Raw genomic sequence first — 24,548 nt, forward strand, 5'->3', positions numbered from 1 at the left:
TATTTCGAAGAACCTTTGTCCTCTTCTTCGAATGCAATTTGTTTACCATCACGTCCGAACGTGAGTTCCCTAGTCCTATTTTGTGTTTTGTGAAAGGACACCCAAGGGAACATTAATCATGTTGTTAATGAAATATTATTACCAGGCCTAGTGGGACGCGGTGTTACCTTGCGCATTTTTTAATATTACGCTCATTCTTAGATATGCGCTTTTTTGGGAAAAATTATACTTATTGTAAATTATGTTTTACAATCTAGTACAATTATGTTTTAATATTGTTGATTTCTGTCAATTAACAATTATTATTTATTGTAAATTAATAATTAATTAATAAATTTAATTTGCAAGTGACTTAAAAAAATCAAATAAAAAAAATCTGGATCGAGACATATATAATGAAAACGATTAATTTTTTTCCTTCTTTCTAATTCTTGGATCGATGTGATTAGGCCCAACTACGTGATCTAATTGGCAAAATCATCAAAGACATCATGGCATCCAGGGGACCTCAGCGTATCGTACGAATAAACTTTATCATATTTTAAAGGATTAAAATCATTCTTAAATTTCGTCTAAAACATGAAAACTTAATATATGTATTGGATTGAGATTTTAAACAATTTTAATGTATTACTTTTGGATAAAAAAATCAATTGGTATTTAATTAAGATTTTAAAGAATTATAACAAAAATCATATGGTATTCGATTAAGATTTAAAAAAAATTAGAGACCGTTCAAATCTGGTGGTATTGAAATTCTGACAATTTTAATAAATTTTCTATTAATGTGAATTTTGTGAGATTTTTTAATGATCCAAATATAAATAGTATGTCTCTCTCACAATCTCACCCTAATCCCTGAGATTTCTCTATTGTAATGCCTCACAATTTACCATAGCCTTTTTCTCAAAGCCAAGGTAACGAGGATGTCCTTTTTTTACTCTCACCTATTTTCTTTGATTTTATCATTCCTTCTTATGCTATTCTTCTTCATGATTAATTCATGATTTATGGTTGTACTTGTCGTTTCTAATGATGTGTTCCATTTTATTTATTTTTTTGATATATTTATCGTAACACTGGTAATACATTGACGATAAACATGTTTAATAAATAGTATATTGCTGATAAAAATTTCTCAAGACTTTTTATGCACCATATTAGGCACACAATAAGAGACAAAATTTTAATATTTATTTGTTGAATAACAAGAAAAAGAAATTATTGTTGCTATTACATAACTTGCTTTCTTCACTGAGTTAAAAGATAATGAATGCAAGTTACTGTTTAACAAGATAATGAGCAGAAGAATAATGCCCATTGCATAGTACATATGCCAATTTTGGAGAGAAAATGTATCCAAATGTGTTCCGTAAGTTATGCACAATTCTTAAAGAAAAAAACCTTTGGAGGATACAAGATTTATTTCCATTGAAGAAATGCTTGCATCATTCTTACAAATTGTCAGCCAAAATACTCGATATTGTGTAATTTGTAATACATTTGGCCGATCACATTGATGCAAGTGAAAAATTTCACAAGATTTTGAAGGCCTTAAATCTAATATCATATGATTTGATGGCTAAATCGGGACCTACTGTGCCCACTAAAATAAGGGATAGCACAAGGTTTTACCCTCATTCCAAGGTATGCAATAATTATCTAATCATAATAATATTATATTTTAATTGTCATTACTATAATATTTTTATATATAGCTATTGATAGTACACATATTCCTATAATGGTGAGGGAACGAGATGTAAGCAGTTATCGTAATCGTCATGAAAAAATTTCACAAAATGTATTTGTAGCTTATAACTTTTATTTTGAATTCATGTATGTTCTTAGTGGATAGGAGGGTTCAACTCATGATTCCAAGCTGCTAAGTGATGTTTTAACAAAGAAGAGTAAACTTGAAGTGCCCCGAGGTAAGTATTTATTTTTTAAATAATAAATATTTTTTTAAAATTTCATACTAATTTTATATGCATTGTATATAATTTCATAAATATTTCCTAGTAGATTGTGGATTTCTCAATTGACGCCATTTTTTAGCTTCATTTCGAGGTTATGGTAATGACCCTCAATGCAAACCAATTGTTCAATATTCGTATTGCATCATTTAATGTAATTGAGAGGATATTTGACATTTTCAAAGCACGGTTCACAATTTTTAAGTCAGCTCCTTCGTCTCCATTTAAAACACGAGCAGAGCTTGTTTTAGCATGTGTAGCACTACGTCACATTCTCGCTACGCCAACAAGCGAGATTATCACATCTGCAAAAAGTTGTCCACATAGCTAATCTCGCTGGGCTGCCCAATGAGAATAAGTGTACCTTTTTCCACGTGTCAGCATCCTGGCCTATCTCGCTAGACTGCCCAGCGAGGATAGGTGTACCTCTTTCACGTGTCAGCACCCTAGAATATCTCGCTACAATGTGGGGAGCGATTTGTGGTTTGAAGACATTGCCACGTGTCCAATCCAGTCTCAGTTGTTGGCATAGCGAGAATATGACGTGACATTTTAAAAAAATTCATTTATTTCATAGCATAATGATAATTAATATTCAAAAAAGTGTCACAAGGGTCAATGTCCCGTTTGCGTGGGTTTCTCAATTCTGAAAATTTCTTCACTACTCTATTAGTACGAAGATTTTTGAAATAAAATAATTCACTTGATTATATTTATTTTTTCTATTTAAGTAATATCTCGTTTATTTCTCCACCTAATAAAGGGGTTCGTGTTGCAAGGACAATTCTAAATTGAATGGATACACTGGCAGTGAGATTTATTTACTAATTTGTTTTAGGAGAGTATTATATTTATAAATTTTTTATTTCCAAACTCTTATAAATTTCACTATATATTTTTAGAAAAACACTAGGTTACATTATGTTCTCTCGAGAGTAAATAATGTAATTTATAAAAATTTATTAAAAAATTTTATAAATGAATCATTTCCCTTTGTTTTAAATGAATAATAGTCATGATTATGGATAAATTTTCAGTACTTCTTTACTGCAAATTTAGTTTTACACGGTTTACAAAAACATTACTCATTTATACGTATTTGAGTATCTAATAATACTGAATTTTTACAATGAATTAATATTTTTTCATGTTATATGAGAAGATATTATTCTTCTACATAAATAATAAATATGTGAATCTTATTAAAAAAAAAATTCTCTTTTCAATGGGCTCATATATTTATTGGGAAAAGTGTCTATACTTTTAAATTACACAACTTACATCATTTCACTCTCACAAAGAGGTGGGACCCACAACTTTATTTTTTTTTGTCAACTCTCTCCTCCTTTATCTATCTCTTTCCCTCTCTTAAAATGACACAACTTTACATCCTTTAAAATTATACACACTTTTCCCATATTTATTATGTATAAAAGAAGAATATATTTTGAAATGAGATGAGAAGATATTAACTCTTTCACAACATCATTGCGATAAGAAATCCTTTCCATTATGAATGGTCTTGAACATTTTGCTAACATGCCTTGTGTATACGTCACAAATCACAAGGCATACCTTCACGACATTTTGCTGGGGAGCAGTTGAACATGTACAGATTCTAGTAGTTTAGTACCTTCCCCAATGTAAGATTATAATTTCCATGCTCGGTCAAATCTGTCATCATTTAATACTTTGGCATTTATATATTTTCTACTTGAGCAAGTTGAAATTCTTAAAATGAAACTGAGCCACAATATATATATATCAAGCTAAGAAACTTCATTCAACCAATTGTGATTCTTTTAAGTGTCGAGACAATTATGCCCCTCGCCCCCTCCTTTTTTCTCTAAAAGAATGAAAATTAAAATACCTACGTTACGTGCGGCTAGACTCTTGGTTGGTATATAATATATAAGTATGAAATGGTAGCTGCGAATTTAAACCTCCACAGCTCTAAGCCTCACCTTCAACTCCTACAATCATTGAAAATTATTTGGGTCTGTCTTTGTGTTGACTAATAACAAATGGGCACTGAGTTCCCACACGTTTCCACCGCCACTAAATGGCTGGGCTTCGTGACGGCGGTGTGGATTCAAGCAATCTCCGGCAACAACTATACTTTCCCCAATTATTCCGATGCTCTGAAATCCCTCATGCATCTCACCCAGATACAGCTCAACAGTCTCTCTGTGGCTAAAGATATTGGCAAGGCTTTTGGCATACTTGCTGGCCTTGCCTCCGATCGATTCCCAACCTGGGCTATTCTGCTCATAGGCTCCGTCGAAGGCATCATCGGCTATGGATTTCAGTGGCTAGTTGTCAGTCAAAGAATTCAACCCCTTCCCTATTGGCAGGTAATCAACATTATTGCCTCAGCAATTCTATTATGTGTTAGGGTTCGGTCCTTATTTGCTCAAATAAATAAATAAATAAATAAATAAATACAGATGTGCATATTTCTGTGCATGGGGGGAAACAGCTCATCCTGGATGAACACGGCGGTTATAGTCACTTGCATACGAAACTTCCGCCGTAACAGAGGCCCCGTTTCCGGCATTCTCAAAGGGTATGTGGGGTTGAGCACCGCCATATTCACTGACCTATGCTCTGCTCTCTTCGCCAACGACCCTGCTTCCTTCCTCCTCATGCTGTCTCTAGTCCCCTTCGTCGTTTGCCTCGCCGGCATCTTTTTACTCCGTGAGGTCCCTCCTGCGAATTCCACCGAAATCCAAGACAAGGAAGAGTCAAGGTATTTCGGCCTTTTCAACGCCGCCGCCGCCGCCGTTGCCGTTTACCTCTTGGCTTTTGGCTTCGTGCCCAATCCTAGCACTTTGTTATCTCGGGTATTCGCCGTCGTTTTGCTCCTCCTGTTAGTGGCGCCGTTAGGGATTCCGGTCTACTCTTACTTCAAAGCCCGCGGATCGGACCGGTTCAAACCGGCCCTGGATATGGAGGGACGGGTGAATGAAGCGTTGCTTCCCAGTCACGACAGGGGAAAAGAAACCGAGGCGGAAAGAGTGAAGGAATCAGCACAGGACACGGAGGCGGCGGTGATGATTGGAGAAGAACACACCATAGTGGAGGCGCTTAAAACCGTGGACTTTTGGATCTTGTCTGTTTCTATGCTGTGTGGGGTTGGAACGGGTTTGTCCGTTATTAACAATATGGGCCAAATGGGGTTGGCGCTTGGTTACTCGGACGTTTCCATCTTTGTATCCTTGATCAGTATTTGGGGCTTTTTCGGTCGGATCATTTCGGGTTCCGTTTCTGAGTACTTCATCAAGTAAGTCACATTCCAACTCCAACCCCCTTCTTGTGTGAAACGAATTTAATATTGTATTATAAAATGTCTGGCGTTCTCTTCTGTCTATTTCATTTTGTACCTCTTCCTGCTTCCTTTTGACTTTCTTTTTGTAGTGACTACTGACTAGTGAGTTGTCCCAAAGATAAGTTACTTGCAATTTATCGGGTCTATTTCATTTTTATCTTCAAAGTAGTTTTTTGATTTTTAAAATAAAAAAATTTGTTGATAAGATTTGTTTTATAAAAATAATTCTAAATATTATAACTTTTTTTATTTTTAAAATTAAATTTAGAGAGTTTGTTTTTATATTTTTTATATTTTTGACTTTTAATTTTGAAAAAAATAATACATAAAATACGTTGTGTGTTTTTAACTAGCATTGTGTTTTTTTTTAAATTTCTCCTATATTTGCACGTTGCAGGAAAGGTGCAACTCCTAGACCTCTTTGGAATGCAGCGTCTCAAATTCTGATGGCCGTGGGATACATATTACTCGCAATGGCTGTGCCCGGTTCACTTTACATAGGGTCTGTTGTAGTTGGCTTATGCTACGGAGTCCGAGTCGCCATTACTGTCCCGACAGCCTCTGAGTTATTTGGCCTCAAATATTATGGTCTCATGTACAACATTCTAATCCTTAACCTTCCCCTTGGCTCTTTCCTCTTTTCTGGTCTGCTTGCTGGCATACTATATGATATGGAGGCAACTCCCACCGCAGGAGGAGGCAACACTTGTGTTGGAGCTCATTGTTACAGACTAGTATTCATAATCATGGCTGCATCTTGTATTGTTGGGTTCTTCTTAGACATTCTATTGTCAATCAGAACCACGAAGGTTTACGACAAGATTTCATTGAGCAAAAAAAACCAATACATCCTCGATGACATCAAGTAGTCGATGACCGGGAATGCCACGTATATAAGATGGTATCATAGTCCTTTGATTGACAGGCTTTTTGCTCAGTAATATCCTAATTTCCGCCAATATGCCTAACACTCAATGACATGGTTAATTTTTTTGGTATTAAAGGTGGGCTATTTCTTTGTGCTTCCTTTTTCAGTGCTCTGAAGCATAACCTGCCTTCCGCCTCTGTTGTCTCAGTAGTTGTTTTTGAATATATGTTTCCAAGAAACGATGTGAATTCTTATAGTAACAATTTGAATGAATACTTTTATTTCTTTTAGATTGAAATATTTTGCATTTTGGTATCTGTTGAACTCAATGAACTGGCGTTCTACGATTTTAGGTGTGAAAAGTATTTGATAGACTTTACTCGTATTTCATCACAATTATTATTATTTTTCTCCCTGCAATCTTTGCCCTACTGTGGACAAAAAGTTTTGTACAAAAGGTAGTGAGGGATAGACAAGCTAGAAAGTATACCTGTCTAGGCACTAGTGTCTAGTATAGGTCCAATGCTGATTGACCAAATGAGGGAAAAACATTTAAAAAATAAAAAAGATATTTATCTAGTTGAAGATGTGTATTAGATGTTATTTCACATATTTTTCAACATTCATGTAATATTCAGTACTCAATACTAACTCAGCAAAATTAAAAAAAAAAATTAATTCACTTTTCTATTTGTAATATCACATGAATTCATTTAATTTGAATTATAATTACTTCTAATTTTAATGAGGGAGTATCTGATATAAAAATTTACTCCCTTCAGGACATCACTTAATAGTTGAGAAATTATTATCTTCATTTTAAAAAAAATATATATACACAAATTTTCATGAGATTTTATCTAAGCAAATATTTCCATATGCCTTTACTTTAAGATATCATAAACCACTCTAGAACATGAATTAGTTGAGTATTTTTCGTGGAATGGATCTCACATGTCTTTAATGCGCTTCCCTTCCTATACGCCAACAATTCACCTTGAATTCGAGGATTTATTGCCACAATCGATCATCGCTATCAATCACATCACATCCATAACTTTTTCCTTGCGCAATAAATACTATGTCTAGTTCCACGCCCCACACTAAATACTCCAAAGACTCCCACGCCACTCAAATATTTCGCACCACGTAGCTAGTGCCAACAATTATTCAATTTTAAGAGTATCTGATACAATACATCCCCAAATTTCAAAATTTCCCATCAAAATCAACAAATCATAAAATATCTCTCCAATTTCCAAACCCTCAAACCACAGCCCCACCGACTCCTACCTAATCTTAATTTCATTTTGAAAACAATTAACCAGATTTAAGTCACGCACGCTTCTTCAAATTGAAACAGGAATTTATTGCTTGTTTGGCGTCCTCTGTTTCTGGAGCAGAGTCGCTCTGTGTTTTGCAGCTCGGCATTTATTCTTCATGATTTTTTCATGGTGACTGCGTTTGACTTTCTTCATAGCAGGTAGAACTTTTAAACTGAGATTATGTATGTCAATGCTTTGCTGCGTACCTGACAACAACACTTTTGTTCAATGACATAGAACTCAATAATTGAGTTTCAGATCCTAAGCATTTCAGTTTCTTTGGCATTTGGAGTGGTTTCACACCAATGCGAATAAAGAGAAAGTTTAGTCTTAAAAAAAAAAAAAAAAAAAAAAAGTTTTTATTTTATTTTTTAAGGAAAAAATGTTTGTTTTTAAATGACACAACTTATATCTTTTCACACTCACAAAGAGAGACCCACACCTTTATATTTTTTTTGTCTACTCTCTCCTCCTTTATCTATCTCTTTCTCTTACTTAAAATGACACAACTTTACATCCTTTAAAATCATAGACACTTTTCCCTTTTTTTTAAACGCCCCGTAGAGATAGATAGTAGCTAGCTTAGCGCATTTCATCTCTGTTTTAATAATGGTTTAAAAACTTTGCAAAAAAATTAAAATAATTTTAAAAAATAGGTGATTTAGTTCTATAAATTTTTTCAATTAAATTAGTAGAAATTTATATTAGAATAATCTTGAACAATTCAGTAATCATCTGAAAAAAAATTGAGAAGTAGGAAAAAAATCCACAATTTCAATTTGAATACCTCTATTAAAAAACATTCATTATAATAAGTTAAACTTAATTCAAATTACAAGAATAAAAAAAAAATCCAACTTTATATAAGAATTCACACAAATGTGTCTCTAGATTCATGCACACAAGTTATCAACATATAACTACTCCTCTATCGTATACTATTCAAACTTTTCAAATCAAACAAAACCCAAACCTTCTAAAACTTTTATACTAAAAAAATGTATGAATTAAGTGAGGGTTTATCAAATTAACTTTTCTTTTCTCAAATTAAAATTATATCTTCCAAAATTCATTTAGACTACAAGAAAATTTTTCAATCTTCCTTAGTTTTTAAAATTTTAAAATAATGTAACCCAGATATAATCAAGATTAATCTCACCCACTTATTATATGAAATCTAATATTTTATCTTTCATATTCAATCTTCTCGATTTCATAAAACAATTTTATTGCATTCACACAAAAAAAACACTTTCAAAAATTCAAAAAATACAGTTATATGATATTATCTCACTTGTTGGTTGTTATATAAAATAAAATAAAAACCAAGGTGTGGCCAAAAAGAAACACAAAATCCCCATCTCCAATCTATTTCTTGTTGAACTTTACTAAAGCGTTGGTAGGCCCAGTATCATCTCAATCCACACATGGGCCGGCGTGTAAACTAAATAGGGTTTTAAAGTATTGTTCCAAATACCAGAAACCTAATCACAGAACAAGGGAAGGTGTAGCAGATCAGCCCACCACGGATAGGCCAAGACGTCAACGGCAAGCCCCAACACGTCTAATGGACTATGTCACGTGACAGGCCCAACCATTAGTAGCATTTAATTTAGTTTCAATAAAATAGCAATTGCTTTATTAGATAAAGTTGTTATTCCAGTACTTATTTTTAGGACTTAGTTGTTAATGCTTATTTTTAGGATAAGACGTTCCTACCTTTCAGCAATTTGAATTCTAGATTAGGATTTGCAATTCCTTTAAATATGAAAAATCAATCACTCAATGGCATGAGTTATTTGGCAAAAGTCTTATCTCCCTCTCTCTCAGTTCCTCTTTCTCCTTTCAAATCCCCCTTCTCTATACTCCCTAATTACGTCCTTACATTTTGGTGCTTTCATCCTTGTGACTCACCTCCATGGCTGAAAAAACTCGTATGGCGCAGATGCAGGAACAGATCAATATGCATGAGGAAAGACAGAATACCTTCATCGCCTCGATTGAAGAAAGGCAACAAGCCTTCCTCCTTCAGGTGCGCGTAGCAATCAGGAGCAAATGAATACCATGATGGAACGGTTTCAAACGGAGATGGCCAATTTCATGGAAACTCACCGAACGAACGCAGCAACAAGCAGCGTCCTCGGAGCTCACCCTGGACGGCCGGAAACCACCCGCCCAAAACCAATCCGACTGGATTTCCCACGCTTTGCCCAAGGAGATCCCACCGACTGGCTATTTGTAGTTGATCAATATTTTGATTATTATACTGTCACAGAACCTGAGCGATTAAAACTTGCATGCTTCCACTTGGACGCACCAACCTCTAGTTGGTACCGCAATCTATCCCGTGAAAGACTGATTGCGAATTGGAGGGACTTTCGCACAACAATAATCAGCAGGTACGGACCCACCATTTATGAAGATCCAACAGGAGCTCTATGCCGCCTTACCCAAACTGGTACCGTGCGTGAATATCAAAACACATTTGAAACTTTGTCTAGCAAAGTCAGTGGAATACCAGACGGCCTAAGGAAGAGTATGTTCATCTCGGGCCTAAAACCTAAGGTCCGTGGCGACGTACAAGCACACTTACCAGAAACATTTCACGCAGCATGGGGCCTAGCCAGAAACTTTGCAGAGGCAGAAGATCGCACTGTGCGCTGGGGACAACGCTCACAGACCACAAATACATCCCAATCACCCAAGCAGCCCACATCCCAACCAACACCATTACCAATAAAGCGTTTATCCCAAACAAAGATGCTAGCACTAAGAGAAAAGGGGCTCTGTTATAACTGTGATGAAAAGTATGTTTTTGGGCACAAATGCAAATCAGGATCAGCATTTATGTGTATTCTAGTTGAGGAAGAAGAACTGGAGGCTGACAATATACCGCCTCAAGAGACCATTCCAGATTTACCCACATCCCCAGAAATCAGTTTTAACGCTCTCTTTGGTCACCACTCAACCAAAGCATTTTGTTTAACTGGTACAATAAAAGGTACTTCTGTCCAAATTCTGATAGACAATGACAGCACCCATAATTTCATCACAGAACGGGCCGCTAGTCACATAAAACTACCCATCCAATCAATTAGCCCATTCAAAGTTCAGGTTGGGAACAGAGACAATTTATACTGTAAAGGAATGTGCACCAAGGTACGCATTACGCTACAGAAACAACATACCTTTGAAATTGATCTCTTCGTTTTGGACCTACAAGGCGCGGATGTCGTACTCGGGGTGCAATGGTTATCAGCATTGGGACTAGTGACCACAGACTACCAACAATTGACCATGACCTTTACCAATCACTCACAATCCATTACTCTTCAGGGAAACACTACCTTCACTCCGTCAGCCATAACCAACTCCCAACTAAACAAACTAATTGCCAATGAACCCATACAAGCATACCTAATGTGCTTGTCAGTCACCCCACACCAACCCAACAACGACCATTCACTTCCTGTCCCACAATCCATATCCCCAATTCTTGACCGTTACACTGACGTCTTCAACACCCCAACCCATCTCCCACCACATCGTCCAACAAACCACCACATACACCTCCTCCCTAATACCAAACCAATTCAGGTGCGTCCCTACCGATACCCACATTACCAAAAGAATGAAATCGAAAGGTTGGTCTCTGAGATGCTCAAAGAAGGAATCATACGGCCAAGTCATTCAGCCTATAGCTCCCCAGTACTGTTGGTAAAAAAGAAAGATGGTACTTGGCGTTTTTGTGTGGACTACAGAGCTCTAAATGCAATAACAGTACAGGATAAATTCCCAATACCTACTATTGATGAACTGCTTGACGAATTACATGGTGCCTCAGTTTTTTCAAAACTGGATTTACGTTCGGGGTACCATCAGATTTTAATGGATAGCAATGACATTCATAAAACTGCGTTCAGAACACATCAGGGCCACTACGAATTTCTGGTTATGCCATTTGGATTGTCAAATGCACCATCTACTTTCCAGGCTACTATGAACGAGGTATTCTCATCCTTCTTAAGGAAATTTGTAGTTATATTCTTTGATGATATCTTGATCTACAGCAGGAACCTAAAGGACCACCAAAATCACCTAATGTCCGTACTATCTATCTACGGGAACATTCATTCTTTGGAAAAAAATCTAAATGCATGTTTGCCAAAGATACAATCCAGTTTTTAGGTCACATCATTTCAGGGAAAGGACTGGCCCCTGATCCAGAAAAAATTAGTTCAATTACAAATTGGACTCAACCACAACTGTGACCCAAGTACGCGCATTCCTAGGTTTGGCTGGTTACTACAGACGTTTCATCAAGAATTTTGCTTCAATAGCTGCTCCTCTAAGTGATCTAACTTCCAAGGCAAGATTTAATTGGGGTACAAAGGAAGACTCTGCTTTCGACAAGTTGAAAGAACTACTCACTACAGCACCTATTTTAATACTTCCGGATTTCACAATTCCTTTTATATTAGAGGCGGATGCTTTTGGTGTTGGTATCGGTGCTGTTCTCATGCAAAATGATCGCCCAATTGCCTATTACACCCGAAAATTATCCCCAACAATGCAAAAGAAGTCAACCTACATACGCGAAATGTTTGCTATCACTAGCGGCGTTTCTAAATGGAGGCAATACCTACTAGGAGCTTCATTTGTCATTCGCACGGATCATAAAAGCCTTTACCATTTGATGAACCAAGTCGTGCAAACTCCGGAGCAGCAACAATTCTTGTCACAACTCTTGGGATTTTCATACACCATTGTCTACAAATCAGGCAAAACAATTGCAGCAGCAGATGCCTTGTCCCGAATTCCAGAAGAGGGCAGCAACTTACCCTCTTCCCAGCTAGCAACAATCACAGGCCCAACATGCAACTTCACAGACATATTACAGCAGGAATTAAATGAGGACGCCTACACTATTACAGTCATCCAGGGCATTATTACAGAACCAAATGAATGGAAGGACTGGAAATTTTAAAAAAATTTGCTTTTCCATAAAAGCAGAATCTTCATTCCAGCAAAATCCTCATTGAAGAACACGTTGCTCCACGAGTTTCACAGTTCCTTGCAAGGAGGACATTCTGGGATCCAAAACACCTACCTGCGCATGAACAAAACATTTACATGGAAAGGAATGAAGAGAGATGTTAAGAACTTTGTCCAACAGTGTGAGATTTGTCAGAAAATCAAACCACAAAATCACTCCCCCTATGGCCTACTGCAACCTATCACACCCCCAAACACATTTGGACGGATTTATGCATGGATTTCATTACCCATTTACCTAACTCTAACGGCTTTACTGTTATCTTTGTGATTGTGGACAGGTTATCAAAAGGAGGCCATTTCGTACCCTTAACCGCAAACTTCACCGCGGTAAAAGTTGCAAACGCATTCTGGGAGTCAGTCGGCAAACTCCATGGTTTTCCAAAAACCATCATCTCCGACCGTGACCCTATTTTTCTTAGCAACTTCTGGAACGCAATGTTTGCCCTCCAAGGTACTCACTTGCGGTACAACTCAGCATATCACCCGCAAAGCGACGGACAAACAGAACGTGTTAATAGATGTTTGGAGCAATACCTGAGAGCATTTGTCCACGATAACCCAAAAACATGGTCCAGGATCTTAAGCTTTGCAGAGTTTCATTTCAATACATCATTCAATAGATCCACAGGATTCACACCGTTTGAAGTAACGTTTGGTATTCCTCTTCCGAATCTGTTAACGTACTGTCTTGGGACGAGCAACTTGGAAGCAATCGACACAGATCTGTCCAGAAGAAACAAAATAATGACAAGTTTGAAACAAAACTTAAACACTGCTCATGCATCCATGAAAGCTTACAGTGACAAGAAAAGAAAGGCATGGGAGTTTAAAGAAGGAGATCTAGTGTTACTGAAATTACAGCCATACCGTCAAATATCCTTGCAGAAACGGAGTACACAAAAGCTCTCGCTGCGATATTATGGACCATTTGAGGTATTACAGAAGCTCGGACCGGTTGCGTACAAATTAAAACTCCCTGACTCCTCCAAGATTCACCCAGTGTTCCACGTTTCCCTCCTCCGACCCTTCGTCTCAGCAACGCCGTACAAAGTCCACCAGTTACCAACACAAACGAGGGACAACAAACCACTACACCAGGCAGTGGCCATACTTGGCGACCGAGAAATATGGAGAAGAGGAAAAAAAATCAAGGAGGTTCTTGTGCAATGGTCAGACTCCGCTCCAGAAGACTCCACTTGGGAAGAGGAGAGATCAATGTTTGGAGACGATGTATCCAATGTGACTGACGGTGTTTCCAATACATCTCCAACGCGTTCATCAAACGCAACATCCCATGACATTATGACACCATTCAATCATAATGACACTGCCGCTCCACTGCCCACTGTCGTTCCAATGCACACTACCCAACGGACAGAAGATAAGGCTGACTCACATCCAGACACGCAGCTCACATTGAATGCTAGCGGATCACAAAATATCTCCATCCATGAGGACATGGATAATTTAGATGGCCAAGGGGATGTAGCAGATCAGCCCACCACGGATAGGCCAAGACGTCAACGGCAAGCCCCAACACGTCTAATGGACTATGTCACATGACAGGCCCAACCATTAGTAGCATTTAATTTAGTTTCAATAAAATAGCAATTGCTTTATTAGAGAAAGTTGTTATTCCAGTACTTATTTTTAGGACTTAGTTGTTAATGCTTATTTTTAGGATAAGACATTCCTACCTTTCAGCAATTTGAATTCTAGATTAAGATTTGCAATTCCTTTAAATATGAAAAATCAATCACTCAATGGCATGAGTTATTTGTCAAAAGTCTTATCTCCCTCTCTCTCAGTTCCTCTTTCTCCTTTCAAATCCCTCTTCTCTATCCTCCCTAATTACGTCCTTACAGAAGGACCAACATGACAAACTCCTCACAACACTAGTTCGCCCTCATTATATGGGTTTTAGTAGGGATGTGCAAAATATCTAATTGGTTCAAATCAAATTAAAATTCAAACCTAAACCAAATTAAAAATCAAACTAAACCAAATTAAAAAATTAGTTTTTTTTTAAACCGGTTAAAAAATATATCCACTTTTTAATTTTATTTTTATTTTTTTTAGTATATAAAAGAGGCTAAAGCCCAAAAGAAAAACAGTTACAGAGACAAAACACTAGCTTCTAGAGCTAGTCTCTGTCCCAACCCGTGGGGTACATCCTGGAGGATTACCAGATCAGCCTCATTGGCATCAACATGATGAGCAAGCCAGTCTGCACTGGTGTTCCTCCCTCTCCTCACCTGCACAAATTGCACAACCCATTCCTCCAAGCACCACGTCTTAATACAGTTTACCATTTGGATGTTGTACCTATTTCCATCATTCGATAGCGCCTCAATTACCAACTCTGAGTCGCTCTCAACAATCAGGTGATGAGCCCCACTGTCCCAAGCTGTCTGGAGGCCGATATGAATAGCCCACAGCTCCGCCATCATCGAGCTGCATATACCAATCTTATAAGTGAATCCTCTAACCCACTGCCCTCTGCCCTCTGTCGTCTTTAATCAAGCCCCCACTGGTGGCATAGCTATGGCTAGTCTTCACCGCCCCATCTACATTAAGCTTCCACCAACCCAAAGGAGGAGGCTGCCAACTCTCATTCGCAACAGATCTCGGAAAACAGAGCTGAGTCTTTTTGCACCCCATTGCCTCTTTTTTTTCAACAATAAAGTTTGAGATAGTGAGAATTGGATAGAAAGGTCTGCTAAACTGAGGATCATGCACCTCATTGTTTCTCCGAACCCAAAGGTGCCAGATAGTGCTTGAGAAAATGTCCATCCAATTCAATGCTTGCCTGTGAACCCAGCCTATAGTTATGTTCATTCTGATCCACTCAGAAGCATTCAAAGAGAAGGAATTATCCTGCCTACCCCCAGTGAGCCAGGCTTTCCAAATGGGCCTAGCATTCTTACAATCCCTCAGAACAAGGACAGTATCTTCCACTTTATCTTCACAAATGTGGCAGAAAGGGGTCCCTCCCCACTTAGCAGTCATGGTCTTTGTCAACAAACGACTGTGGAGGGCCAACCAAAGGAAATTCCTCACTCTAAAGGGTCCGTCTCACTTCCATATAACCCTCCAAATGGGGTCAGGGGAAAGCTTGTCATGACCCATGAGTTTACAATAAGCTTTCCTAACAATGTGCTTTTCCCCCACGGAGCTTTTCCAAATTAATCTATCAGGGCCCTTATCACTAGAAGGAGGTAAGAAGGACCGAATATGTTAGGTAGTGTCTTCCTGAAGAAAATTGCCTAGGAGCCTGAGATTCCATTCTCCATTCAACTCATCCACCATCTCTATACTCCTCATCTGTTCCATAAAGGGGGCAAGAGGTCTACAGACCAAGTCCCTCAAAGGACTCTCCAAATCGGTCCATAAGTCATTCCAGAACCTGACATCTTGACCATTATGTGTGTCCCAATGCAGAGAATTAGATAAATCAGACCAAACCAAACACAATCCTTTCCATAATTTAGAATCAAGATTCGAGGATAGAATTTGCCTTCTCAGGTCAGCTTCACGACCATACTTCCCATATAGTACCTGAGCCCACAGCCCCTCCCTATTATTCACCATCTGCCACAGGATCTTCAGAAGAAAAGCCTTATTTTGGGTTTGAAGGTTTATAAATCCCAGCCCTCCAACACTCATCGGCAAGCACAAAGTGTTCCAAGAGACGAGATGCACTTTCTTTTTCTGAGGGGAATCTCCCCGACCACTTTTTAATTTTAAATATGGTTTGGTTATCCATTTATGAAATGGTTTGGATATACTCGATAACCAAATTATATCCATTTTTTTAGGGTTTAATGTTTGTCATTTTAAATGACATAAGTTATGTCATTTTAAGATAGAGATAGACACAAAGAATGGAAATCATGGGGAGAGAAAGTGGGTGGATTTTTTTAATTTAATTTTTAAATAAAAAATATTTTATTTGTGTCTATCTCTCTCTTAAAATGACATAACTTTATTTCATTTAAAATGACAAACACTTTTCCTTTTTTTTAATCATTTTATGATTTAACCTATTCAATATTTTGATTTTTAACCCTAGCTCCCAAATTCCCAAATTTCACCACTTCCACACTTCAACAAAATGAAAGAGAAGGAAGAGGATGAGATCGAAGAGTGGGAAATTGAGTATTGGCCACATAGATTCTCCTACGAGGAATTGAACATGGCCACTGGGAATTTCGGAAAAGAAAAGCTCCTAGGTTCAGGAGGGTTCGAAAGAGTGTATAAAGGGACACTCTCAAACAAGACGGAAATTGCGGTGAAATACGTCAACCACGATTCTAAACAAGGGTTAAGAGAATTCATGGCAGAGATTTCTAGCATGGGGAGGCTTCAGCACAAGAACTTGGTCCAACTGCGAGTTGGTGCAGAAAACGGAACGAGTTAATGCTTGTTTACGATTTTATGCCCAATGGAAGCCTCAACAAGTGGGTTTTCGACCAACACGAGAAGCTTATGGGATGGGAACAACGCCGTTTTTAATTGTTATATTATGAATTCATTATGAATTAATACATCTGCATTATGAGAAGCTTATAAGTTAATACATTATGAATTCATTGATCTGCATCCATTCATTCAAAAAAATATATTATAAAACTGGTTTTAATCTTGATAACCGATTTGTAGTTCATAACTTGTTTTTATTTAAAACCGGTTTTGAATTAAAATCGGTTTAAAACTGATTTTGAAACCACAAACTGATTTTGAAACCGGTTTGAACAAATTAAAAACCGCTTTTAAAAAAAAAGTGGTTCGATTTAAAATCCAAACCGTTTAAAACTGGTTTGGTTCGGTTTTTGACAATAACCAAACCAAACCGCTCCATGCACACCCCTGGGTTGCACGGAGCATATTTGGTCGATTACACTACATTGAAAGCCCAATAGAGAAACAAAAGAGAATATATTGATGGGCATGCTTTGTTTTTTCCAGAGAAATCAATAAATTTACACAGAACTTGATACCAAGCAGCAAACAAGGGAGCATAGTTCAGTTAAAGGCAAATATATAGTTATCTTAAAAACAAATAAAAAAAAATCATATTGTTAACAAAACTTTAAGGGATTAGGGATGAGAGTCTTTTTTTTTTGGGAAAACTTCAAAAACTCCCCTATGAGTTTTCTCAATTATCATTTAGCCCCCTCACAAATTTTTTGAATCATTTACCCCCCTATTTAAATTTTTTTATCACTTACCCCCTGATTTAAATTTTTTTTATCATTTACCCCTTCACTTAGGGGGTAAATGATAAAAAAACTTTAAGTCAGGGAGGTAAATGATTCAAAATTTTGGGAATGAGGTAAATGATTATGAGAAAAGTTATAGGGGGTTTTGACGTTTTCCTTTTTTTTTTTTTTTTACCTTATGCTTATTTAATTTCACTAGTGGGAACAATGAAGATCGAATTCGTGATCTTATGTTCACTGAAACTCTAAAATCATGTAAAGAACCGTTTCGATCCAGTTGGATGAAGGTCTTTTTATAATGGTTTTTATTATTCTCAAACTTTTATTTCGGTTTTTCCTATTTGTGTTGTCTTCATTGGTTGATGCCCATGCTTGAAACATGAGGCATTTAAAAGGGTGGGGAGAGCTCTACATTAATCCACAACCTATGGTCCAAAAAGGAAGAGCGCATGCCAGTTCTATGGTTTAGCTAATGAGTATTCAATGGTCCCTCGAAGCTACCTTGATTCCTATAAGAAGATGGTAATGGGATCTCCTGTAGTAACATTCTGGGAAAGATCACGCCACATTCATTTATCTTTTCCTTTCTTTATCAGAAGTGAAGTTTTTTGCAGCACTCTTTGAGTATGATGAATTTCTTTTACTTAACAGGAATGTTAATTTTCTTAGAGAACCAAAATTTTCAAGCTTAAGCAAGAGCTGTTGCAATATTATGACAGGAATTCAATCGATAGTTTTTTCTGCCATTCGAGCCTTGACTTTATGAAGTTTTATAGCATCGACCTAAATTTAAATTCACCCAACAACTTATTCCAAAATTGGATGACCTGCTTTCGTCCTGAGCTGGTGATTAATAAATAGGGTTTCTGTGGTTTAAACAATCAATTATTGTAGATTCCATGTTTTTAATAGAATAGTTGAGCTAGTAAATACAAGAAAGATAATAATATTTGCTGGCAATTGAGATTGTTTGGGTTCTTATTAATTCTCTAACAGTAATTTTCCATTCATTAGTCAATTATTTGCATTATGTCATTGTCCTTTTTGTACTTGAAAGTGCAAATATGACCCAAATATGAAAGGGCATGCTGTTTGCTTATCTGACTTTTGCGTTAATATTTTGTTCGCGAACTAATGATCCGTGCAAATTAAGTGGCGTAAAATGTGGTCTAAAAAGTGTGCAGAAGTTAATTTTGTAATTAACAAAAAAAACTAGAGAGTAGGATACTAAAGATTAGACGAGGATCCATAAGTCCAAATTAGAGAACAAGATATATATACTGGGGACGTTGAAATGACTAGGACAAATTTATTACTATCATCAATAAACGTTGCAAGAGAAGAGAGTCAATGGTTGGTAAATTGGTAATTAATGATGCAGCTGGAGCCTGAATGGTAAAACTTGCCAACTGCAAACCATTATAGAGTGAGGCGCATGCTGTATATAAATAATGGTCACTCAATTAACAGTGGCATGAAGTTCTCTTTCGCAGAGCATGTGAAGAGCATAAGAGCACGGGCTTCCTCACAGGTCCACAGTTCCCTTGTGATATCACACCTCCACAATCCCCATTAACGTTAAATACAATCATTTTTTGTCGTCTCTCCTTCTCTCTCTGTCGTGTTTTCTCGGAGACAGCACTAACACGGGCATTTGTATTTATGCCAAACAATTCCTTTCACAGTTTTAAAACAGTTTTGTTTCTCATCAGTAGGAGAGTGACCAGCTCCGATTTTCTAGTCCCAGGATGCAAGATATTCCTTTACGTAGCCTTATAGCTTTCTTCCTTCTATCAGGGGCTTCTTTGGTTTCTTCTTTATATGGTTCTTATTCCTACTCCCTTCCCTGGTTAATTTATTTTAAGATGCAATTCTTAAATTAATAATGTTCTCAATATTTCATTAGTTTTCCATTCTTTTGTTGCAGATGGACCCCTATATGAGTCCACTGCGTACACTGAGGTAATTAAAATAATTGCATTTCAACATTGAACTGGGATTAAACCTGTAAGTTTTTATGTCAGTGGGTTTTTATTTCTAGTTCTTGACGAAAGATATGACTTGTGTGGTTGACAGTGCAAAGAGCACCCTGAGAAGCCACTCTACGGAGGAGGAGTTTTCAAGAGTGAGTCTCTGTCTCGAGATGGTTCGGAAGATAGCAGCATTGTCTCCGATATGCCCTCACTCGTTCTGAATAATCTCACTGACGGCACCATCTACACTTTTTCCAGTTGAGTTGTGTTCTTTATCCTTTCTGTTTCGTCAACATTTTCATCTTAGTAATTGTAAAAGTGATTATATTCTTTTGGTCCTACTTATAAAAAAGTAAAAAAAAAAAAAAAAAAAGTTCCGTTGCCGGGACTTGAACCCGGGTCTTTCGGGTGAGAGCCGAATATCCTGACCAACTAGACTACAACGGATTGTTGACATGCTTTGAGTTGAAATACAGTTAATCTAATTTCCTAACCACATTTTTTTTTATGATCAAATCTAAATCAATCTTGTTCATTCATCAAAGCATGTTTACCTTTGAAATGGTTAGAATTAGGTTCCTATTATTGAATAGTTGTTACATATTGTAACGAACATATGATGCGGGTACCTGATTATATATTATATTACAGTATGGGTGAGAGTCGAAAGTTCAAGTTCAGCTATGATAAGGGCAAGCTTGCAAACGGAAAAAGAAAAATATGAGTGCATTGGGACAGTTGCAGCCAAGCGTGGATGCTGGTCATTTCTGAAGGGTGGATTTGTTCTCAATTTGCCTTCAAATTTATCTATAATCTCCTTTGAGGTAGCTTGCTTTTCTTCCCTATTTTATTCAGTAGTAAAATAGCTTTTCAGCTTAGTCATTTGCTTCAAGATATATATATTTGGTTTTGTTTATTTGAGTTTGGTAATTTATGCAGAACGGGGATGGTAAAGATATCAATATAGATATAGCTAGCCCATCACTGCAACCATTTACCAAGCAGCAATGGAGAACCAATCAACAGTATATAATTAATACGGTGAGCACAAGTAAACCACCTTCAAGTAACAAAACAAAACTAACCGGATTAAAAAGGATGGTGTTGCATAGACTTCCTCACAATAAAAGTAGGAAGAAAACCAAGTTTATAAAGAAAAGGGATGTGTCATGTATGTGCTATAGAGCAGAGGGAAGAAGAATTTAACTTTGTTTTCCTCTTGCATTTGATAGCAAAGAAAGCGTGCCGTCACTGTTCATGTGTCAGATACTAATGGAAGTAGATTGCAAGGAGCAGCAATCTGTATAGAGCAAATCTCAAAAGACTTCCCTATTGGATCTGCAATAGCAAAGACCATTCTTGGCAACTTGCCCTATCAGGTTTGTATTTTTTTATGTACCCCACTATCATAATCCACAGCATACAAAAAGTAACACATGCAGCCTCACTCCTCTCTTTCCGTACAGAATTGGTTTGTGAAGCGGTTCAATGCTGCAGTCTTTGAGAATGAGCTCAAGTGGTACGCCACAGAGCCTGATCAAGGCAAGGTCAATTACACCATTTCGGATCAGATGATGCAATTTGTTAGAGCAAACAAAATCATAGCTAGAGGGCACAATATATTCTGGGAAGACCCTAAATATACTCCGGCATGGGTTCTTAACCTTACTGGCATCCAGTTAAGATCTGCTGTTAATTCCCGAATACAAAGTCTCATGAGCCAATACAAAGAAGAATTCATACATTGGGATGTTAGCAATGAAATGCTTCATTTTGATTTCTATGAACAAAGGCTTGGACCTGATGCCACATTGCATTTCTTTGAGACAGCACATAAATCAGACCCATTAGCAACCCTGTTCATGAATGATTTTAATGTTGTGGAAACATGCAGTGATGTAAATTCCACTGTTGACGCCTACATCTCACGGATAAGAGAACTACAACAAAATGGTGTCTTTATGGATGGAATTGGCTTGGAGGGTCACTTCACAATACCAAATCCTCCCCTTATCAGAGCTATCCTAGACAAGTTGGCAACACTTGGCCTTCCCATTTGGCTTACTGAAGTTGACATAAGCAAAACACTTGATAAAGAAACTCAGGTGAGCTAGAGCAACTAGCAACTCAAGTTCTAGATAAATAAATAATAACAAAAAATAAAATTAGTTGCTATTTGCTTAATTTAATCTCTTTTCTTTGGCTTTCTTTATGTAGGCAATTTATTTGGAAGAAGTGTTGAGGGAAAGCTTCTCACATCCTTCGGTGAATGGAATAATGCTTTGGACCGCATTCCATCCAAAAGGGTGCTACCAAATGTGCCTCACAGACAATGATTTCAAGAACCTCCCATCAGGTGATGTGGTGGACAAACTTCTTGAGGAGTGGCAAACTGGTCGTGTAGAGGGAGTGACTGATAATCACGGTTCTTATAGCTTTTATGGGTTCTTAGGAGAATACAGAATTAATGCCAAGTACGGCAACAGGACTACAAATTCAACCTTCTCTCTCTGTCGGGGTGAAGAAACTAGACATTTCACTATTACACTCTGACTCTCTATTTTATTTGGGAAGCTGCTTAACTTCACTAGAAACTTCAGTTTCAAATTCAAATGCTATTATCAGCATCATAGATGTTTGGATGCATGTGTTAATGTCAAATCTGCATATCCATCGTAGAATGCTTAAATCAAGGTATCTTCTTCAAAATTCTACTACTCCATCCACACTTTCTAACATGCTCTTGTGTTATTATGAGAGACAGACTTAAAAACAAATACACTCTACGTGAATAACAGGGGATCCAATTATGATAGTTCTTTTTTTATCTTTCTCTCATAACTGAAGGGTAAGGGCAAAGATCAGTAGACAATCCAAATTCCTATTGTAATGTAGTAGATGCAGTGAGATGTTCAATCCCAAGATGAGGACTGATAATTTGCTATGCATACTATAGCCACATAAGGCGTGTGGTGTGGGTGCATAACTTCATATAGTTATCGGGGGAATCAGTAAAATAGGTGTGAAAAGTGTCATGGTGAGTTGGGCCACAATTGAGCATAGAACGCCCATCGAGAATGTCATGTGTATTTCTGAAATTTAGATCAAAAGAATAATCGCATGACAAGGCAACAAATCCAATTAATGCACGTATAATTGAATAATCATATATTAACATCCTTTATAAATAAAATTTTAAACAATGTCAATTGTTCTTTTCATTTCTTCAGAGAAATTCACTGAGGAAAACCTAGACTTAAAGCTTAAAATTCAAGAAAATTGGACGGGAATATATGTGGAATTTTGGTATCAGTTCTATTCGAGAATCTTATTAACGATGATAATGAAGGACCCCCCACCCCCCACATGCTTTTCACGTTGCCGAATACATCCTTAATTCTGCCAGAAATTGAAGAAAAAAAGAGTAAAGGAGGTTGAATTTCAAGCAAAATAAAATGTGTGACAAACTAAACGAGCACCACAAACATGAGTACCCCAAGTAAAGGAAAAAGATTCTTGCAAATTATTATAGTTATATACTTTTACATTAAAAACTTAAAATATCTTGTACAGAAGCTGGTTCTTTTATAACAGATTCCTGTGACATCCATTTAGACTTTGTTTAGATATTGTGATAAATGGAATGAAATGGTATATAGAGTAATAAAATATAATGGAAGGGTGGCAGTAGAATAATAATGAAAAAGATGGAATAGAACAAAGTTACTATATCCTTGTTTGGATACTTTGTGATAGAAAAAATAATAATTCTTTGGAAGTTTTAGTAAAGATGAACGAGATAACAATTTTTTTTTCTTAACTTTGAAAGTTCTAGTGAAAAATAAAAATAAAAAATGAAGTTTCATAAAATTGTTCTATCTGATGCCTCTAATTTCTAAGGGAGAGGGAAGAAAAATGGGGTAATTAAGTGGGATAGAGTTCACCTAATTCCATTCTATATTCATATTATATTTTTAAAAGCTAAATAATTCATTTAATTACTTTCTTAATTATTGTGTAATAACCTTAAAAGATCTGTACCAAGAAAGAGGATTGAAGAGTAATAAAGCTTATTCAAGTTTTAACCTAATAAAAAACCCCGGAAAATCTCAAACCGGCATTAAAGTCATGTAGATTAAGATTGGTGGTCCCCTTCTATTGCAGCATTTGGACGACATGATTCTTCTTTTTGAGAATTGCTGAAGAAAAGTTTTAACACCTTTGATTACAACACCAATTAAAAATTTGACAAGAAATCAAGAATGGTTTAGCTTTCAACAAGACATATAATCTTTTTATTGACTTTAATCTTGAAAATAAAAAATTATGAAGTCTAACTCTATTTAACTAACTTCGTGAGTGAACATTAACTAAAATAAAAAGAGTAAAACTCATTAAAAACATATTTTGGTTAGCCGGAGAGAAACAACAAGAATGCAATTTTATTTTTGGAGAAAAATAAAAAATAAGATACGGGAATTTACGTTTGTATTAGAGCGTTCGAGATTTATATTGAAACTAAAGATTAAAGATTTTGCTATGCAAACTGTAGCATCGTCTCAATTTCCCCTTTTCTGTTTTCCACCCACAGCCACAAGTTCTATTTATATGATTATCTCACAGCAAATGCTGCTCAAAATTCCTTCTTTTGATAACAAACAACGGGCAAAAGTCAAGCAAACTACTTGTCTTACCCGCAAAGTGAACCCTACCTCCAGACACAAAATAGTACCCTTTTTTTTGTTTTAGTGCAACCAAAATAGTACTCTTTGCAGAGGGTCCATCACCTTCTTTTTGA

The 24,548-nt window shown here is 36.7% G+C and overlaps 2 protein-coding genes and 1 non-coding gene across 3 annotated transcripts; 2 read left to right on the forward strand and 1 right to left on the reverse strand.

The window, feature by feature from the left end:
• The first annotated feature begins 3,904 nt into the window (after positions 1–3,904).
• LOC133314932 (protein NUCLEAR FUSION DEFECTIVE 4-like) lies at positions 3,905–6,371 on the forward strand. The gene is made up of 3 exons (XM_061516483.1): positions 3,905–4,330; positions 4,424–5,259; positions 5,702–6,371. Exons 1-3 carry the CDS (start codon positions 4,001–4,003, stop codon positions 6,171–6,173), a joined length of 1,638 nt encoding a protein of 545 aa, XP_061372467.1. The 5' UTR covers positions 3,905–4,000; the 3' UTR covers positions 6,174–6,371.
• A 10,298-nt stretch (positions 6,372–16,669) lies between these two features.
• LOC133314922 (endo-1,4-beta-xylanase 5) lies at positions 16,670–22,303 on the forward strand. Its single transcript, XM_061516468.1, has 8 exons — positions 16,670–16,970; positions 19,705–19,739; positions 19,854–20,007; positions 20,402–20,574; positions 20,690–20,791; positions 20,983–21,129; positions 21,217–21,855; positions 21,968–22,303. Exons 1-8 carry the CDS (start codon positions 16,670–16,672, stop codon positions 22,301–22,303), a joined length of 1,887 nt encoding a protein of 628 aa, XP_061372452.1.
• TRNAE-CUC (transfer RNA glutamic acid (anticodon CUC)) lies at positions 20,125–20,197 on the reverse strand. The gene has a single exon. It is a non-coding gene; the product is annotated as a tRNA-Glu (tRNA).
• Positions 22,304–24,548: the final 2,245 nt, after the last annotated feature.

Source organism: Gastrolobium bilobum, unplaced genomic scaffold (genome assembly GCF_033153095.1).
Source record: "Gastrolobium bilobum isolate Gb01-03AN ecotype WA unplaced genomic scaffold, APGP_CSIRO_Gbil_v1 utg8637, whole genome shotgun sequence".
NCBI lineage: Eukaryota > Viridiplantae > Streptophyta > Magnoliopsida > Fabales > Fabaceae > Gastrolobium > Gastrolobium bilobum.

Coding starts and splice junctions, on each gene's coding strand:
- LOC133314932 (XM_061516483.1), top strand. CDS start 4,001: ATGGGCACTGAGTTCCCACACGTTTCCACCGCCACTAAATGGCTGGGC. Junction 4,331..4,423: donor AACCCCTTCCCTATTGGCAG/GTAATCAACATT, acceptor AAATAAATACAG/ATGTGCATATTTCTGTGCAT. Junction 5,260..5,701: donor GTTTCTGAGTACTTCATCAA/GTAAGTCACATT, acceptor TGCACGTTGCAG/GAAAGGTGCAACTCCTAGAC.
- LOC133314922 (XM_061516468.1), top strand. CDS start 16,670: ATGAAAGAGAAGGAAGAGGATGAGATCGAAGAGTGGGAAATTGAGTAT. Junction 20,792..20,982: donor AACAGTATATAATTAATACG/GTGAGCACAAGT, acceptor TGCATTTGATAG/CAAAGAAAGCGTGCCGTCAC. Junction 21,130..21,216: donor TTGGCAACTTGCCCTATCAG/GTTTGTATTTTT, acceptor CTTTCCGTACAG/AATTGGTTTGTGAAGCGGTT.